The 21729-nt window shown below is 35.0% G+C and overlaps 1 protein-coding gene across 1 annotated transcript in view; it reads right to left on the reverse strand.

Moving 5' to 3' along the window:
* Positions 1-21729, reverse strand: part of LOC150108102 (atrial natriuretic peptide-converting enzyme-like) — a 201985-nt gene that overhangs the window by 52574 nt on the left and 127682 nt on the right. Inside the window, exons 3-4 of the mRNA XM_090415588.1 lie at positions 7641-7670; positions 445-557 (exon numbers count right to left, since the gene is read on the reverse strand). Coding sequence (XP_090271714.1) covers positions 445-557; positions 7641-7670 — 143 coding nt within the window. The remainder of the gene's footprint in view (positions 1-444; positions 558-7640; positions 7671-21729) is intronic.

The raw sequence follows: 21729 nt of genomic DNA on the forward strand, positions 1-21729 counted from the left end.
TATCCCGTAAATTTATTTAAGTTTAATTGTTAAGTTAAAACAGAAGGAGAATATTAAGGATTCAGTCCTATTTTATAGCCAAATATTAAAAAAAATTAAATGTTTTGAAATTTTACACGAACGTTTATAAAAATATGCCATCGGATCTTCCTTGTCATTAGCTTCTTAGATTTAAATTTTCAAAAATTTTAAAGTATTTTTAATATTAAATTATAAAATATAGTTGGATCTGTAATATACTTTATTGTATTATTATATATAAAAATTTTAATTCATATTTTAATAATTAATTATTAAACTTTAACTACACTAATTAAGAATAATAATAGAAATGTCTTATTTTATTTTTCTTAATACTTCATTACTATTTCAAACATCGTGATTTTTAATGTTTATATATTGAAAGTAACATTCAGTTTTTACAGTAGCAATAAAAAAACTTACCCTTGATTTATAAAATTCAGCTCTGTCTTGAAATTCATCGGACAGTGCATCTGAGAGCTTATTGGTATATTTATCGCCATCTAGGACAACGAAACTGCCTTTGTACACTCGCTCTGGGAGTAAAAAGAAAAGAAAAATATTCTCTGTTAAGCAAATGCGAAGCACTTGATGTAAGCAGAACATCAGCAACATCTAATGACTGGAATTTTTCCCATGAGCATATATTTCCAAAGTTTACAGATATTAAGGAGATGGTTCATTAGCAAGTTGGCGCAAAGCACTCTTGGATATCTTCGCCCCTACATCATTAAAGTCGCGACTGGGAAAACTTATTCAGAGAGCATCAGCCTTGGTAATCAAAATCTCATTCGCCAGATATGGAGTACACAAACCCTACTTACAGTGTCATTTCTCCGTTTCCAAAGATTTGATGATTTTAAATTTATCACCTTCTCTTCCCCATCCCACCCACCCACCATTTAAAAAAAAAATATAAATTTACATATAAGTGGCATTTTATGATTTTTCACGAGTCGTAAGGTTTAAATGTACAAAACAATAGACCCAAATTGTATTCATAACCATTGGTTTTATTTCTATAGTAATTGACGTAAGATTTACATCCGGGTATCCCAGAATTCTCCACAAACTAATGCCATACAGACTAATGTATATTCCGATTCATGGAAGAATTAATTATCTCAGTACTTTAATGACCTGGTATGCAGTTTAGCTACCATGAAATGCTGACGGGGTGTCAAAAGGTCAAACACAATTAGCACAATTGCTCAGTGAGGTACTTTAATTATTGACAATGTTGACAGCGGAGGTTACATATTGATAATGTGAACTCCAAGAGAGCGAGAGAAAAGATTCACCTCATTTAATTTCTAAATGTAACGTAATTCACTTCTACCTTTTGACGCCTTCCTTATGTACATAGACGCCATTTTGATTTTAATCCCTCCCCCACTTCTCTGAAGAGTTTATTACCCTTTTTGAAATCAACGTCTGATTTTCATCTATAAAGTGTACGTTTCCTACTTGTTTTTCTTTCTCTATTCTCTTTTATTATTTTCTTTATTCGCAATTTATTTCCTTCATTCTTTTTTATTTGTTGACATTTCCATTTCTGTAGCGTCTCTCTATTCCCACTATAATAACTTTCATTGGATCCCTTAAGAGCTTTGGCGTTCCCCCTGCCCCCTCAGTGGACTAAGGAATTTCCTAGCACAGAAAGGAACAGACTGCTACGTTAGCAACTCTGTTCCTTTCTGTATATCTTCAGCGCTGTTTTTCTTTTCTCTCCTTCTCTTTTTATTAGTTATTTTTCTCTTTATTTTCGTATTATCGCCTTTTCTTTTCAACTGATTTATTAAAATCTTCTTCATAATGTGTAAGCATATTAATATAATCGGATGCGTTCGTCCATTCGTGCTCAAACATAATACAAAGGAATGACGGATTTTGATGAAATTTGGTTTTGTTACAATCACACTCACAAATGATTGAACATTAATAGATGTACTAGTAAATTATTAACTCATTAATTAATTTACTCCCTAACTTTTTTTTTTTGGAAATTGGTTAGCAGCTGTGTGCTCGGCTGTCGTCATCATTGTGATCTCCAATCAACGTGTACAGATGAAACCGCACGAGGATATACAGCATATAAGTTCTTCTAATACACGTGCTAATCCGTAACCCAGCCATCGTTCAAACCAACGATGGCTGGTTTACGGATCTTTACTAAAACTTCTCAAGAAACTTGAATTTCAGCTTAATATAGCCAAATTTTGTATGAAACTGCGCATAAAAATGTTCCGAAAAAATTGACCACAACGACGTAATATTATATTTCACGTGACACCTCTAACCTATTGAATGGACATCGTTTGGAAGAATGACTTCGTTTCTTATTATTACAGTAATAACTGCACTGGATAAGCCCATGGGGAATTCCATTGGTTCTATTACAACTAGATCAGTGCTTCCCAAACTTATGGATGTAAAAGCCCCTTTCGAAAAATTAAAATATTTCACGACCCCAATTCGAAAATAAAATTCGAAATACAAAACATACACAGCAAATATTGCAAAAATCAAATGCAAATATTACATTTTTAGCATCTTATAGACACATTTGACATGATCTTAAAACATTTGACTTAGTCTTAAAATATTTTAAATTTATTTTCATTATTTCACGCTCCCCTCCCCCCCCTCAACAAAACTAACGGCTCCCATGAGGCTTAACGTTACCATTAATACCTGCATTAACCTCGATGGTTTCAAACTTACCGTAGTCGGACGTACACTCTCTGTTCAAAAAGAAACCAACCTTTTCGAAAATATGAGAATCTAGTGGCGCCACCTGTTGTATCTTTTTGTTGTCGAAAGCGGCAATCTTCATTAGTGTTGTGTCAACTGTTTATGACATTTGTTTCATTAGAAGCCGAGTTATAGTGCCAAGATGACAGTGTGTTTTGACTAAAGATCGGAAAATGAGTTTCAAACAGAGAGCTGCGATTGACTTCTGTGTTATAACTTGGTAAAAGGTTTACCGAAACGCATCAAATGCTTCAAAAAGCATACGGTGATGAATGCTTATCCCGTACTACTCAAATTTACGAGTGGTTTAAGCGATTTCAAAATGGTCGTGAGACGCTTGAGGAAGACGAAAAACGTCCGAAAACTGGACTGAGCGAAGTTAACATCCAACAAGTGCGTGATTTCATCAACGAAAACCCGAAATCGTCCGTGAGATTGACTGAAGATGAATTAGAGATTTCAAAATCAACTGTGCACAACATTTCGACCGAGAGTTGGGACCTTCGTAAATTGAATTCGCGATTTGTTCCCCACAAGTTGACCTACGACCAAAAAATGTACAGAATTGAACACTGCAAGGACCTTATTAAAACCGCTCATAAGGACTCAAACTTCCTCGAAACGATCGTTAATGGTTAGGAAGCGTGGTGTTTTCAGTATGAGCCCGAAACAAAGCGCCAGAGTGCTGAGTGGAGACCACCAGAAGAGGGCATTCGAAAAAAAGTCGCTTGGTGAAGTCAAAAGTAAAGACAATGCTGATTTGTTTCTACAATTCCAAGGGCAAAGACTTCATTCCGACTGGCCAAACGGTCAATGGTAAGTTTTATCTCGAAGTTTTGAAGCGATTGATAGCGAGAATTCGTCGCGTACGGCATGAATATCGTGACGACCGATCGTTCGTCAAAACACGCTGCCACTCTTGGCACTATAACTCGGCTTCTAATGAAACAAATGTCATAAACAGTTGACACAACACTAATGAAGGTTGCCGCTTTTGACAACAAAAAGATACAACACGTGGCATCACTATTTTCTTCTATTTTCCAAAAGGTCGGTTTCTTTTTGGACAGAGGATGTATATATTAATGCCAAAGCCACTAATCCCTATCGTGCATCCATTCCGTGCATTTATCACTTTCGCTCCCCCCCAAAAAAACAAAATCGACTGTTTTGCGAAAAAAATTCTGCAAATTTTGTAAGACTGGCTAACTCAGTTTCAGCTGCAAAGACCTACAAATGTTCTTCACATTCTTCAATCGTTTGCATTCTGATATTTTACCAAAATAATATCTGTCTTTTTTTACCGTCTCAAGACCTTGTGTTTCAGAGTTAGAAGGCACAGTGAATTATTTTTAATAATTCTTCTTGATCCTTTCAGTACTTATTTTGCCGTATCTCTGTCCTTTCGTTTCCTCTACTTATTTTGTTATTATCCTTCTCTTTCTAGTATTCATCTTTACCTTCATACACTGTTCTCCAAAAACCAAGAACGAACTACATTTTTACCTGTTTATGAAAAACGTTTCATGAATACAGCCAAATGTGGACGTAATTTTATTATTAGCATGCTAATAAATTATATCACACATAAAATGTGCTATAAATTCGTACAAATTAAATTGCAATAATTGTTGGCAAAAGTTACAAATTTCCAAAGGAATTTAAGGAATTAATGTAATAGTGCTTGTAGGAAACTACAGAGAGACATTTCAGTATGGAATGTGTCCATCTCGAACTGTAATGCAGCTCCCACAATGGCGTACTATGCTTGAGGCTCTGGTCCACTTCAGAGGAAGAATGAGGCCTTGTTTGCTTTTTGGAGGGGAATTTCGAGCAGCAATGCGTTTCCCTATTCCGCCTCAAACGTGTTCTACTGGGTTAAGAACTGGGGAGCGTGCTGGCCACTCGATTAATATTCTCGGTCACCAAAAGTATCTCTACTGCTCATGTACGATGTGGTGTGGCATTCTCATCCATAAAAATGAATCATTTGCCTACAGAACCAAGGAAAAATTGAACACGACGTTAAAGAACTTCGTTGCAATATTGTTCAGCAGTCATAGTCCCTTTTTCCAGCATTTGCAGCTCGGTGGGTCCATTAACCTTAATGCCTCCCCACACCACGACCTCAGTATCGATCCCTTTCAAGAACATTCTCGGGATGGTAAGCAATACCACTTTCGGACCAGATCAAGTGTCGTGTAGAATGGAGAAAAGACAAAAACAACTCTTATCTGTAAAGAATACCTTAGCCCATTGGTCTTTGTCCAATTTTTATGAATACAGCATCACTGATAATATATTCTACAGGCCTTCTGACGTATAGGCCAACTTTTCGTAGACGTCTTGCCACAGTTTGTCGAGATATCCGCGTACCTGTGCTTGAATGGAGCTGACTTGCAAGCTGACCTGCCGTGATGCGTCGATTACGTTTTGCTGTTGTAACCAAACATCTGTCTTCATGCTCTGTGGTAGAGTGAGGGTAACCTATTAGGAAATGTGTGGAATTGGTTTAAAACACTTCCCAGAGTCTGGATTCAAAGGTTTGTGAGATTCCAAACTCTATGACAATATCAGTCCTTCTGCAGCCTTCTTCAAGCTTTTCAATAATTCTTCCCAGCGTGAAATCATCTACATGATGTATTTGAGACATTCTACAAGACATCGAAGTTGCAACTTTATTCCTTAATATTCAGAAATAGTTTTCTTGCTTATAAATATAGTAAGTCTTGCGTAATCTATCTTACCCCGAAGCAGGGCATTGCTATCAACTATCCACAAGGAAAATTATCTAATGGATTTAAAGCAAAAAAAAAAAAAAAGCCTTCTCACAGCCAAATTTTAACCGGAATGTTAAATATGAAATAATAATTTCATATTTAAGTAGTTAATGAGGAATAAAAGTTAAAACCAAGTAGTTAATGAGGAATAAAACTGAAATGATGTATACCTAGAAGTAGTTGTTCATAGTGTTGACAGATTTACACTCGGTCATAGTGTTTTACAATCGGAAAGTCATTGCTTTGTGTTGTGTGGGTGGGTGTTATAATTAGCATCATCATTAATATGACAGACAAGGGTATAAGTGGTCATTTGAGTGAAGTAAACGCCATGGAGAAATGCAAGTAATTTTTAATGGTATAATCGAAGCTTAAAACAATATAATAAATGTTCAATCCTTTGTTTAATGGGGGGGGAGCATCATTTAGTAGGGAATAAAACTCCTCAACCAGGTATTTCATGTTCCTTCTATTTGCTTTGTGTTCCGTATCATTTCCATCTCTCTCTCTCTCTCTCTCTCTCTCTTGTTTCTTCTTTCCACTCTGTTTATTCTCTGTTTTAACATATTCGTTTATCGAGTTATGAAGAACCCCCCCCCTCCTCCAGGCTGCGACTATCCACGCTAACGTTGCATTATTTGCTTGCTTTTCTGATTGTGCACTGTATTGAAGATATTCCACCATTTCCTTTCGTTACGAGAGCATACATCCATTAGTGCAACCAAATCCGTTTTTTTTTTAAAGATAGTCTGTTCGGGTAAAGTACAAATCTTCCGGACGGATTTAAATCACCTGTTATCCATCTTTTCAAACACAGGATTGTTGCTATCTCACTGTGCTCCTAAGGCCTTCAAAATATAATCCCACGTATAGAAAACAAGCCGATAATGCAACTGACCCTACTAGAGAAACACACACGAGCGCTAAAAATTGTTGAAAGGAAGCAAAAGGTATGAAACATAGCTAAGAAATTTCCTCAGGCAATGCTTGAAAAAAAAAAAAAAAAAAAAAAAAAAAAAACAGCCTAAGAAGTAAAGCAGAAATCTTTGTCAACACACTCTGAAATACTGTTATGCACGGCTGAACACCCTCACTATATCCGGTGAGAACATTTCACACAAGCATTAGATGTAAACCCCCCCCCTTTTCCTATTCCACCCCCTCTTCCTTTCTCGTGGAGCAAATGGGTATCCGGAGAACAAATGGGATTCAACTCCCGTTGAAACAAGAGAAGTAAATAAAATGTTAAAAATATGTAATAAAAAAAGTAGAACTTTTCCTAAACTATGTTTGTTCTTTTGAAAGTGCCAAAGTGCTAAATCACAGCAGAATGCATTGCAACAAAATACATTTTGAGGTTGTACACAAAGAAGAGGCAGTTTATTCTGGTTGATGAAGCACACGTGTGCTATAATTAATACAGTAGGTTAAAAACTAGAACAAATAATCGAAAAATTAGTTATTATCAAATTGCTGTATAATATAGAATATGCTAGATAAAAATATATAGTATATATATATATGAAACAAATAAATATTATTTAAAATGTATATAATAATATTTAAAAACCTATAATTTATCATGTAGTTCGTTTTCCCACACCTCTGATAATCACACATTAATTATGGATAAGAAAAATAGCGAGGTTGAGTGTTTTGTAGATTGTTATTAATGATTTACATTTTTATAATGAAGTTCCTCAGAAAAAAAACAGCTGGATATACCAAGTTGGACCACAAAACAAATGAAGAAATCTTACAATCCCTAAAAATCAAACCAATTAATTACTACATAAGACAGTATAAACAAAAATGGCTAGAACATTTAAATCGAATGGACAACAGCAGACTACCAAAAATATTATACAGATACAAAATAAGTGGAAAAAGAAGAATCGGAAGACCAAGAAAGAGATGTCATGAGACCGGAAAAGGCCACATGGCCTATATTCCATGTTAGGAAGAAGAAGACATTTTTACGAAAAATATTTTTAGGAAATACTATTAAAAACAATGTTAGTAAATAATAACAAAGAAAGACAGCTATACTATTACACAGTAATATAATATATTAGTAATACTTACCATGTCTCTTGTCTGTACCAAGGAACTGAACTGTAATAAGAAAATGAAAAGAAAAATCAATATAAATTGCTTACTTTTTATATTATGTTATTATTAAGGGTGAGTAGTCATGTTTAAATGATATTCCACTTCTATAGAGAGCAATATCCCGACAATTAGGATGTGAAAAAATAACTTTTCGATTTTTATTTTATTTTTATTTTTTTAATTTTGAGACTTCTTTTACATGAGCAACAGATGGGTGTGTAGTTTTTCACTTTATATCGAAAGGATGGGACAGAAACGCTCCGCAACTGTGACATCATTTAAGTATGATTCCTAACTTTGAATAACGGCAGCAATTTATGAGGATGTCGGTCAATTTTAAGAAGAAAGTACAGCAATATCAAATGTATTTGTTGGTTTATTTTTTCATTTAAATTGACTTAGTAAATATCGATACTTTTAAGTTGGGGACGGCCGCTAGAGCATCTAAAAGCTATATGTTGATGTCGTCTAGATTTATTTTCTTTGTTCGAAGGTAGAATACAATTTGTATTTTCCACTTCCGGTTTATAAACTCAAGAAAGATTCGGTGTCAGAATAAATCGGTTTCAAACATTGTTTGGTTCTGCGTGTCCTTTATTCACTCATCCCTGGGGATTGTAACTGGCGTGCATCTAAAAGATAGGTCTGTGTTGGGATAAATGATTTATTGTCTTTGGTTTCAAAACAAGACTTTTTCATTGAAAAAGACATTAGTAGAGCGAGATTCCATAAAATTTCTTTCTCCCCCTTCTGCTATTCATCTAGCAAAAGTTCATCCCAATGAGTTCAAAGGAAGAGCCATTATTTACGCGGGCAAAGCCGTTTTTTTTTCTTTTGATTTAGAAGTTTTGGGGGGGTTCAAATGTCAAAGAAAATAACAAACTCTTGAAGAATTCCGTATGTATATAAAAAAAAATACCGTAATGGTTACGAAGATAAACATCACCTTCTGCACATCTAAGGTAGAATACAGATAGGTGGCAGCACGGTATGCGAAACAGAATAATGGCTTTTTTTTTAATTTTTTATTTATTTTTTTTTTTATTATTATTTTTTTTTAGGCACATTGCCAGAGTTATTCGAGAATTCTACCATTTGTTTTTAATTTAAAAGTTCAAATTTGCGAGATCTTTGTATGTAATACATTTTTGTGTTTTTCTGTTAATATTTCTTACTATATAATCGGTCTTTTGTACTGGATTTCTTTCTTTCTTTTGGTTTGTTCTTTCTTCATTGTAATTTTATTTCATTTGTGCTATTGTAGATGTAACCACTAGCAACTGGAAGGGTTTTTTATATCCACCTATTTAGGGCTTGTTCAATGTTTTTTTTTTAAATCCATTTAACAAAGAAATAGTCTCAGATGCTTGAAAATATATGCGACAAATGTAACATTTCTTCTATTTGCATGTGAGGCCTGATCAAAAAAGTATAGAGAATCTTCAAACATTCTTACACATATTGGACACTGAGAACGCAGATGTGTTGTAAGTCCCCCCCCCCGTGTGTATTTCATATGCATTCATTGTCTTAAGTACTCAAGAAATCATCAGCACATTTTTGTTTGATTTTAGATTAGTTTAAAATATAAAATTAGTTTAAATAATTGTTTGATTTTAAATTCTTTGAGAACGTATTATAAACACACACACACACACACACACACACACCATTTCGAAACAATAAAGCATAGTTTGTACACACAAGCAATATCATTTCCAGATGTCATCATTTCTACCACTTTCCCTCCCCTTTTTTTTTTAATTCGATCTCAGGTACGCCATCCTTTTATAGATATTAACATTAAGGCTGACAAAACGATAATAATTGATAATGTACCCGGCTTTAATCACTTTAATCAGTTCACTTCAAATGAAATTTTTGTGTGGATGTCCCTAGAAACTAGAAATATTAAATCAATTCGTCAACAAACAATAGTTACTTCTTTCACAGAACTCCACTGAGTAACTTTGATTCATTGCTGTGATGGATTTCTGAGATCTAACCCTTAAAAGATCTCAGAAATCCATCTTTGGATGGAGTAAGGCGCAGATTTACCAGGTTACAATCCTCAAACACAGTTACGAAATAAAGTTGTGATTAACAGTGATTGGTTATGAAACCCGTCGCACAAATCCACGATGATCTCTTAATTATAATAAAATGATATAAAATGATAAAAGGTATATGCGCTCTCTTTTTAAAAAATTAGAATATTCAAAAAATATATATTTTCCAATATAAGCAATAGAGTGTATATAATATTTTTATTTTTATTTTAATTAAAAACAAGCAACTTGCTTTGATTAATCGTATTTTTCACGTTTCTTCCCATTTTAGTGTTTCAGCTATCTTCAGTGTTCGTTCTTTAAACATACAGAAGCGTGAGTAATCATCCTAGACATTGTGTGAGTTTTCATTTACTGAATATTCTACATAACCAAAACACATTTCGCTGTCACTGTTTCGTGAAAAAAAAATCATCAAGACAACGACTAACATAACCCATGTTTTGGAAGTTTCCGTTATCCATAGACAGAGAGGCACAAGGAAATTATATAAATTAATAGTAACGGCTGTTTTTTTCAGTGTTCCTTGTCGAAACTATTTAGTTCACAATCTCTCTCTCTCTCTCTCTCGATAGGAAAGTCCGAAGTTAAATCTATTTGCGCAGGCAGTAGATTACACCATCGACTGGCGTGTGTGGAATTTCCCTTAAGCAATACACGTCGGCTATTGGAGATCGAAATAATTCTTTTGAAGAAAGAAATGAAAGAAGTCAGTTTAAAAATTGTAACAAATTATTTTTTAGAAAAAAAAATCCATATTTTAACAGGTTCTAAAAATGTCAAAATTGGCACGGTCTTCTCACTATTACAGGGAACCTAGTACGACTCTTGACTCAAGTATGGCGAATGGAACTACTAAAAATTCAGTAAAGCGAATTAAAATTCTTAATAGACTACAACTTTACACCTGGAACATTGCATCGCATCTATCCTGTAGCCCTCCGCAAGAATTATAGTGAACAACCTGGATACCAAAAAGACTTCTAGCCCTGATGATATTCCAGAATTTTTCTCCAGAGAAGTGCTCCTAACCTAACACTGTCCTTTGTTATCTTTTATACTCAGACAGTATCCAGCCTACGGCACGAAAACAAACCCATATACAGCTAATTAAAAAGAAGGCTACACATGTCTACCATCAAACGACTTAATAGTACTGTCTAAAGTAGTAAAGTCTGTCCAAGGCATCTGACAGGATTTCTCATCGGGGGGGGGGGGGGGCGGCTTCAGAAAATTACCATCTTATTATCTTGTTTTTGTCCTTTGTAAATGGATTGCCAGTTTTCTTTTTTTCCTGATCTTTCAATGCGTGTTATGATGGAGAGTATTCTTTGTTCACATTTTCCTACAAATCTGGGTGTTTCTTAGGTCTCTCTTAAGAGACCTAAGAAACACTCAGACCTATTATAAGTCTTACTTTAACCGTTAAGATCACATATTGCTTCTTGGACTTATTCCTAGCTTTTCCTAGCACTATGGTATCCTCAGCTTCCAAACAAACTTGGCATCCATTTTCGTTCGAGATGTTATTCATCTGTTCAGCTAACTCTGTATAAATCCCACATATTGGAATAAATCTCTCACATTTCGGTGGTGCCCCTAAGATCTGTATTGTTGATAATTCTTGATACTGTTCAGAAGAGAGCAGTTTAGTTAACTCACAACCATTCATACTCACCAGCAAGTTTCCACATTGTGCCTCTTCTACAGATATATGCATAGATATTGTTCAGCAGAAGTGGTATCTATCATGCTTCCATTTCTGTTAAACCTACAACAACAACACAACAGCTACTCAACAGTCTTTTGAATTGCTGACTGACTCACAAAACCGGCTATTCCTATTCATTTTTCATTCCCTCCATCTCGGTTCCGTGGAACAGCATTCCCCCCATGAAGTATTCTCCAAGGACTATAAGCTACAGCTATTTAAGAAAAATATAAACAAATTATTTTGCTCTTTATCCCAGATTGCATACGGCATTTATTTGTTATAGGCCTTGCACTCTTTTGTGTGGAAGAAATATAAAAATAAATAAAGACTAGACAAGCAAGAACTTGCATATGAAAACCAAAGTTTTTCCTATGCAAATGTGTACACAGTGACTTTGTAAAGATGGTTGTGATGCCTTCTCGCGATGAATCTTTGGACTTCTTGGAGGTGTCCCATAATAATAACTATTGACTTTTAGTAACTTTTATTTGATTTTTAGTTTTATTTGAATTTAAAAAAAATGGATATTACGTTTTTATTTCGCAGCTTAGGAGCATTTAAATTAGATACGTTGTCAGCTAGAATGTAATGTACTACACGCTTAGTGAAAAGCTTGGAATATAGTATCTGTTCTTGTATTTAAAAAAACTTTTTTTTCCGGATTTAACCAATTAATGTTATAATATTCGTGAATGCTAAACCTAAACTAAATAGAGGTACACAAGTTGGAAGTAAAGACAAATAGAAAAGTGTTTAATTATCTGAAAAGTATTAGGAAAGTCAATGATAATTTGCGCTTCCATATAATTACTGCTAATATTAAGCAGGAGACATAATTAAAATCGACCAACTTATCGATTTTAATTATTTTTATGTCATCATTGATGTTTAACGTTTCGTACTGTTTCCAGAGTTTCTTTCTTTTCTTTTTTTTTTTCTATTTATACAATTTACCACTGTCTAATTCGTCTGTGTGAAATATTATTCACATATGTAGACGACAGTCTGATTATAAAAGCGTTTACTGAAAGAAATAGAGAAGGAATAAAGAGTGAGAGAGAGAGATTAATGTAAATTGAAGAAGTGAAAGAAAACGACGTTGGAGTTGGGAGTTATAAGTGTGCAGTACGTTGCAATCTTCCTCCCCTACACACCTGACTGGATTATTCCAGTCAGCTGTGCGTACAGACCACTGTTCTCATACACAAAATATCAAAAGTCCCAGAACTTCAAAATTCAAATTGTGCGCGTGTGTGTGTAATGCCTGCTGATGTCAGTGTATCCAAACTCACCCTTTGCAGCTGAATTATCATCTTAATCTCTATCTGACTCCACCTACACCCACTCAAATGAGAAAAGTGTACCACGCCAAATGTAAACATACTGCAGAAATTGTGGCACAATATCTTACCCATTTCAATTAAGTTCCACTAATTCCAAGTTGCAGAATCGGATTTCTGTCTCTTCTGTAACACCTCAGGTGCCTTGGAGCACACCTGTCCTACCAATAACGGGATTATCACCTATGCACTGGATATCGTCTCTAGCACATGTAACCACATACAGCCATTCTTACTACTCAAAGAACAGATAAGACACAGAATATTTAACTTTCTTTTCATTTCCACCAAAGCTATCATCTACAGCTTTTACCTGAGGAACACAAAGGGAAAACCAGAATCTTTCAGGCACTGAATCCCAACAATATTACATGTTAAGTTAACCTGCGCAAGATACTGAATAGCCAACTGTTGCTTGAATATCACCAACACAGACAACGAAGAACTTTAGCTCACTTCGACACAAACTAGAATCCCCCAATGGCATCCTTTTGTCGAATGGAGAAGATAACGCGACTTTCCTTATGTAGCTGAAAAGCTCCCCAAACTGCATTTGTGTTCAGACAATACAGACTGTACAGTTCATAATATGTCTTTATTGTGCATTTTTTAAATATAGTTTGTTGTTCGAGCTAATCAAATGTATATTTTGATAACGTTTAATAATATGTATATTAGTTAGGGAGAGAGTGGAGTTCTAGTTCTAGAGGTTCGCCCAAACTTCTTTCCTGGATCATTTTTGTCGTGATCCACATTAAGCAGATACTGTGTCCAAGACAATACTGTAGCACTATTGGTCATGCGATTATTTTATGAATCAATAGGAGTCTTTATGTCATAGCACCATATCGGATTTTCCTGAATGCCTTGTTCTTATTATGAACAGTTATAATGGTTGACAGAATGGCTGTGTTATTAGGGGAGGGGGGTAAGGAATGTTTGGTGAAAGAAACCGTTGTCCTTTTAGTAGAACTAACCACGTTTAATCGGTAAAACTCCATTCTCCATTTATTATGAACACCTTTCAAGAATCACAAAGGAATGTTGCGAAGTCGTGCATGCTGGCCTCCATCTAGACAATACACGTTTTCAATGAACACACAGCAAAGATGTAGTGTCGTAACTAGAGCGAAGAGAACAGGACTTGCGCCCCAGATGATGCAGAATATCAAAGGTGTAACAATTAATACAAAACTAAAGTTAAAAAATCCAAATAACACAGGCCTGCAAAATTCGAATCATGAAAAGTTGTCTGAAAATTATTAACTGTTTCTGATTTATTTTTGACCGTTGATTTCAAATATCTCTTCCATTTTTCTCTGTCACGTAAGGATTTTTCACGAAATGCATCTCAGTATTACAGTAAAATAGTAAACGCATTATATTAAGTAAAATAACAGTATTTAAAATTTTCCGTAAACATATTTGGAATGAACGTATTGGGAAAAAAATTTTAATTAAAGTAATTAAAGATTAATCTTCAGTACGTGCTTTATATTTCGTTGGGGTGTCTTTTTCTTTTTCCTTCAAAGCTTCTTTTTGAACTTTTTCTATGAAATTCTTTTCCTGGGTCGTCTCTGTGCAACATTCAGCAATAGTCCGCCATCATGTTGACATTCCACCTGCCCTGATACCTTCTTTCCATTTTCCATCTCCATGATGTCTTGGTGGAATCGCTCTCCTGGCTCTTCGTTGACAGTTTCCAGATTCTCAGGGAAGTAGTGTAAATGAGAGTTGAGAAAGTGCACTTTTAAGCTCATGGAGCATCCCAAATCCTTCAATTTCTGTAGCATGTCTTCCAGAAACATTTTATAGTTGGGATCCTTCCTATTTCCGACTTCCTTGGTCACCACCTCTTTCAAAGCCTTCCACGCTTCTTTTTCAACAGTTGCCATTTTTTTCTTCAAACAGTTTATCCTTTATAAGTTTCCTGATGTCCGGACCGATAAAAATACCTTGTTTCAATTTTGCTGTAGATAATCCCGGAAATTTTAAAACACTCTCCTTCTTTCGACAAAGCCTTGACAAAATGCTTCATCAATCCTAGCTTTATGTGACGGGGGAGGGGGGGGGTAAAAGGATTTTTTCCCGAGCAACAAAAGTTTCGTGCAACACCTTTTTAATTTCAGGTTTTGATGTGACTCTTTCTGGCCATTCCTTCTTGATCCAATGCTGCTCTCGATCTCGGCTAACCCACTCGCAAAAAAGGTACTGGTATTTGGTGTCCTGTTTGTTAGGTGAATTTTTGCATCCTCTTGAAGCCGTTATAAATACCACTTAAAACATAATCAAAGGAATTTTAACGAATGACATTAACACTCTTACACGACACTACATAAAAATATTAAAAAAACCGCAAACACATGAAATTAAATCTTCACACTAACTTAGAAAATATGCCACCTTTCAGAAATATGATAACCTTAGTAGTCAACGACTAAAGTTCAACTAAAGAATCTGTGACAACAGGAAAATCATCCTGTTGTCACAGATAATCCATTATCTCGGCGAATCAGATTCAAAGTAGCCGCCTGCACTTTTATCTGCATTCCTCCCTCCCTCCCTCTGCTATCCTAAGAATGAGAAGTTTCGTAAAAATTTCTTTATTTACGAAAAATTACATAAAAAGGCACTTCAAAAAAGCGCTTATACAACTAATTAGCTGTAAATAAAGGAGAATGAAAATAAATACCAATGAGCTGAATTTAAATTCAAATACGATAAAATTATAAATTGGGTAAATTTGGTGGATGCTGGAATTTTGTTACTATTTTTTCTGAACTCAGCACCTGAAAATCTATAAGAATCAATTATTACTTCTCAGACAACTTTTCCATCGCAGGCCTGTGTAATAGAAGTACATTTTGTTATTTAATTTTTGATTGTATCTTTAAATAAATAATCGATAGATAAATATGAAAAATTAAGGAGATATTCTGCATTTGAAGCGAATATAAAGAGAACAAAATATAGGGGGGGGTACTTGAATTTTACTGGAGCCGCAGAAATAGCTAGCTATGGTCTATTCGTCAATCTTTCGTATTGCTCTAACATGTAACATTGTTTCATGTAATAAACGGATAGAAAACGGCTCATTAATTTTTTTTTATATTTATTAAAAATCTAATAATTAATTACTGGTGTACCATTAGCATCCCAGGTGAACACAGTGACCAAGCAAACAGTTAATAAATATGAAAATGATCACTTAGATAAGAGAATTTCTTTACATTTCCAATTATGTACATAATAGACTTTAAGAAAATGTCTAACAAGTTTTTATTCCCAAAATGCAACAGGCAGAGCTTATTTAGCATTACCCAGTTTTTTGGATATCAGTAGCCACCCGTCTTCACCATTAGCTGAGCTCATGGCTACCCATGATTCTTACGACATCGGGGTGAGAGTACAGCAGACAACGGTCGCCATCTAGTGATACCAAACACTAATACTAGTATTGCTCTCTGAAATAGAGTGGAGTCTATAGTAAATTTCTCTGAGATTTAAGATTAAAAACCTGAGTTTCTGAGAAAGCAAGTAGAAGAAAATGTCCTATTCGTTTGCTTCAAAGATCGACTAATTCGGGAACCAGATGAGAAAAAAAAAAAAAAAGATTTATATAGTTGGCTACTAGTATTAAACCTATAATGGTGTTTCTTCATTTATTATTATGGCACTAAAGACGTTGTTTCGAGGCTATACAAAGTATATACACCTTTTCTCCGATATTAACTGTCGCTTCATTCATTTTGAACATACTAATGTAACGCCGCTGCAATATTACCTGTTAAGTCTTTAATAAATTTAAAGGGGAAGAGCTTTTAAAGGGGAATAAACCATTTTTCTATACATTTTATTCGATTAAAATAAATCTAGTCAAGTCTAGCTTTTAAGCTTTGTTTTGATTCTCAATGACTGTTATCTCTAGCTATTATATTCAAAGTTCACTTTAAATATGGAATTTTAATATTTGTTACTTAAATTATATAAAATTTTGATTTATTTTAAATATAAAAATGTTAAACTAAAAATCAAGAAATTTTTAATTTAATTTAATTTAAAAATAATTATTAACTTTTAACAGCTTTTTACTATTTGCATAATATAAATATAATTATCTTTGAAGAAAGAAATTGCGCGTAAAATTAATTGTTTTTGTTTATGTAGAATTGGAATTTAAATCAACAAACTGCAAAATTTCAAATGATGATTTGAGAGGGAAAGCAGAAACAGGAAGTTAGGAGTTCAGTTGCTTCTAATCCGAAACGTGGAAATTTCTTCGACAATGCTACTGTGAATGTGTAAACTGACTGTGCCAAAAATAATAAAATTAAATAACTATGTGTGATTTCCTATATAAATCTTATTTTCCAGATGACTGCAACTATAATCAGCATATTCCAATATAGTATCAACACAACTGCAATCATACCACTCGCATTCGTTCAATACCTAAGAAAGAACGAATTTCATAGAACGGAACCCACAAAGTGGGTTCCCGTCTATGAAATCAATTGGAAACGACTAAAAAAGGAACAGCATCTTCAAGGGATTGCCGCGATAAAGACATTGGAGTAGACCACGAGCTGTTAACACAAAGGAATATATCACGGGCGTGCTGGTGCAAGTGTTACAGTCTCCAAACGCAGTCAACGCCGAACAGCGGTAAAACTTGGGATACCGAGGGGTCACTACAGAGAATCCTTAAGGAGCTGGGTGCTTTTTCGTGCATCATTCAAGTGGGTCAATATTTAACAGCAACGGATTATGCTGCGCTGCGGGAATACTGTGCACTCGTGCTGGTCAATGTCTATGAACATCCGTCCTTCTTCCATAATGTCTGGTTCTCGGACGAAGCGCATTTCCATCTAAGCGGTCATGTAAGCAAACCAACCTACAGGTTTCTTGGTTTCTCAAGACTTGAATTTGTCCAAGAGAAACCTCTTTACAGCGAGAAGGTCACCGCATGGATGCAGTTTCCGGTCATGGCATAATCTGCCTAGTTTATTAAAGAGGGTGGTGTAACCGTGACCTTGAGTAGCGAACGCTACATCGAGAATGTTGGTTCCGTTCACCCATGATTTGCATAGGATGTGTCGTGCAAGAAACATTCCCTTGCGTGCACAAGTATTCCAACAGGAAGGAGCAACCCATCACACATCACGTGATTCTGGAGTCTATTTATCCGAACACTTCCCCCCGAGGCTCATTTCGAGGTTTACAGAATTCCCTTCACGTTCTCCTGATCTCACATCACTTGATACCTTCGTTTGGAGTATGTTGAAGAAATGGGTATTCCACTATCTTTCCTTAAACCTTGATGACTAAGGAATAAAATTACACGATATGTCCAGAAGATGTCCTAGCCCTTGTTGTCCAAAATGACAGAGAACCTTCGCATGCGCTACTAAAACCTGAAAGACAAGGTTCCCATTTCGAGCACGTAATCTACGTAAGATATATTTCTTTATTAAACCAGTTTACTCCATAACATATATCGTTGTAATTATTGAGGTTTTTTTTTTTTTTTTGTGCCATGCTTAGGTATACCCGAAAGTGCACCTGTCTAGTAGTAAAAACCACACACACGCACATACACACGGAAGCTACATGTAATATATGCATTGTATGCAATGGAGCATATAGGAATAAATTACCTTCTGGAAGGGTTACTATTCGGAGGAAAAAGCAAAAAAATACAAAGTATCAAAATAATATCTATCATAAGCGATCCTATTTATAGTCGGTGCTTGTCACGCAGCGTTAGTCACATGCTACTCCTAGATTCAGTTTAGCATAGGAAAATGTCTGTAATATTTTGACCACCAACTGTACATCCCTAGCTTAGTCTGTCATCATCTTATTAGCTTATTCTAAAACTAATGCTTATAACTGCAAAGTCATAATAAATTCAGTGGTTTCATTTTTAACTGCTAGGAAGTCACGGTTGCCTATTCCTCAACTACTCTTTTAGTCATTGTTGGATGTGCTGGCTCTACCTGAATCAAATTCCAGTTCAACCAAAGCTGTGGTTTTATTGAATTGAGATCGGGAGAGTCTGCGTAAGCCAGTCAAATTTTTCCACATTATTTTTCTCAAATTATCATGGGAATAATGTGATATATTTCACGCTGAAAGAAACACGGATCTGTTCCACGCACCACATTATAAAGCATTGTATTATAAAGTGAATTTACACTTCCAGAACTACAGAACGAGTCCTATCAAGAGAAACAACTACAGACCATTACACTGAACTTCAAGTTGGGGCGATGTACTCTAGCTTAAGGCTTTCCTTAGGCATTCTTGACACACACACGCACGCATTTACTCATTCGATGGGAAAAGGGCGTAAGGTGATTCGTCACGCATCAAGAATTTCAACGTTCTATGGAGCATTGAAATCCACGTTCTTTACATCAGTGTAATCTCTGCAGTTAACCGTCAATGGTTTGACGTTTGGCTTATATGCTGTTGACCTCCCCTTGAAAATCGAGACTACGCAGCCCTTTAAGTAAGGTCTTACTACTGACTTCAGCTTATGTAGATTCTTTCAGCTCCTGGTTGATTGTTACCGCATCGGAATGCTGGGATTTCAGATCGCCCTAAAGTTCCATGGCATCCTAACATTTCCATCGGATGACTGCATTTGTCTACGTTTGATTTTGGTAAAATAATCTTTTGCGGACATTCATATGCTTTTTATAATAAAACCTTTTATTGTATGTTTCATTTTTTTTTAAATGTTTCATTTCTTTTTTGATATGATTCATTTTAAAACTGTGGTGTTCTGATACTTTTTCAACCTTAGTGTACAACAGACCATGGTGATTTAAGTGGTAGGGAAAAAAATCCATTGTCTATTGTTTTTCTCAGTAAATGTCTTTCGTTCTTTACTCTCAATAATCCTCAAATCACTAGAAAAGATTGGATATCTCGACGATTGAAACAACTGTGCCTCCAACTATTTCCGCCATTAACGAGGCAATGTCGCAACCAGGAAAAATCACTGCCCTGAGGCTGCAGGAAAGTTGGAAATACAGCAATTTATAGAAAAATAATATTTACAAGAAAGAAAAAAAAAACACGAAATATTTTGTTACCTTACGTGCTAGTAATGATGACTGTACTACATTTGAAGAAATAGTTCTAAATAAAAATTGAAAACTGACTTCCTTTTGAAGGAGAGCTATAATTAGTAATTTTCTTTGAGAGTGAAAAAATTGGAGGGAGTGCATAATTTGGATTTTATTTGGATTTCATTCCGTTCTGGTACAGAATTTTCAAGTGACGTTTAGATTACGTTATTTAACAGTTTCTGAATTATTTATCCCTAATCCAAGCCGCTGTACTGATGTTAATGTACTATATATTTATGTTAATGTATTATAAATTTAGAATCTTTCTTGAGTAGAATTCATATAAAAAAATAAACCACACATTTAATTTTAAAATAAAACATACTTTCATAAGGGAAAAAAGGAAAAGATAAAAAAAGTAATATTACTAAAAGAAAAATTAACAAATAAAAATACATTTTTTCCCCAATATTTTATTAGAGAAAAATATTTGTGTGTGTGTGTGTGGTTTTCTACTAATCATTTCTAAAATAATGGGTTTCAACGTGAGTGAAACAAATTAGAAGCATAATAACTATTTATTGAATACTGAAGTATACCTGAGTTCCATACGATTTATGGGAACATAGCATCCAGGTATATTGGGGGGGAGATAAATAATGTGACGTTTGTGATGATTCATCGTCACAGACACTCAGTATGTGCATCATTCGTAACACGGATCAAATCCCACGCGGTGTTCAATTTCCCTCCACACACACACACACACTGTCTAGCATGTAGGGGAATAGAGAGAGTCCAGCTACAAATGTGTGTTCTAGCTGACCAATGTTCTGTTCTTTTGTGTCCTCACCTTTCATATACCCCCACGGAGAGAAAAACAAATCATCTTCGCTCATTCAGCTGTTTAGGACCCACGCATGGAGAAAGGAATTGACAATACGAGACCAATGAGGAGGAGCTCCATCCGGTTGAAATATGACGATAGGGTGACAGTTCTGTAATTGTGCTGCCACTAAGTATGTACCAATGAACTTGCTGTTATGTTTTCGAATATAATTTCAAGGATTTCATAAGGGAAATTCATCACTTCAAGTAGGTAATTATAAATCTTTCAGCCATATTGATGTTATAGACAAAGTAAAAGCAAAATGAAGTAGTAAACCAGGATATTCTTGATAGGGTTGACTTGGACAAGCACCACATAGCATGCTTTTCTTAAGAGGAGATCGATGATCACAAACCGACATACTTTTTTTGACAAGGGAAAGATATTAGGGTAATGGCTGCGATGTGATGATTTATTTGAAATTTATCAAAGCTCCTATTCTAACAAGGTTCCACATAAGAACCTACGGATTAAAATATACCAGATAAGTTGCTGATTCTCTATGTGTTGGGAAGTTATTGACTGGTAGACTATAGGCACAGTGTTTCGAGGGCAGTGTTCAAAGAGTCAGGTTATAGGAGCAAGGGTTCGGTGCTGGTGTAGGACTCTTGTTATTTAATATATTCCTATATGATTTAGGTTCGGATGTTAAGATTGAAATTTCTCTCCTTGATGAGGATATAAAATGAGGTGGACTTGATGAGGTGAACATCGTAGGAATTTAAAATTCAGTGTGAACAAATGCAAGTATGTCGATTCAGTAAGAAAATTACGTTAAGTGGATATAAGTTAAATGGACAGATTTTGAAAAAAAAAAAACAGTTAATGAGTACAAGGATACATACAAGTGAAGCTCAGAAGACTGTAGTCTTAATTAAAATAAACTATATTTGTCTCTGAGAAAGAAAGTTACGCTGCTGTTTTATAAGTCTCTCATTAGAGCAATATTAAATTATGACTTACAACTTTAC

Source organism: Typopeltis vanoorti, chromosome 3, assembly GCF_054136105.1.
Source record: "Typopeltis vanoorti isolate ZY-2024b chromosome 3, IOZ_Tvanoo_1.0, whole genome shotgun sequence".
In the NCBI taxonomy this organism is placed as follows: domain Eukaryota; kingdom Metazoa; phylum Arthropoda; class Arachnida; order Uropygi; family Thelyphonidae; genus Typopeltis; species Typopeltis vanoorti.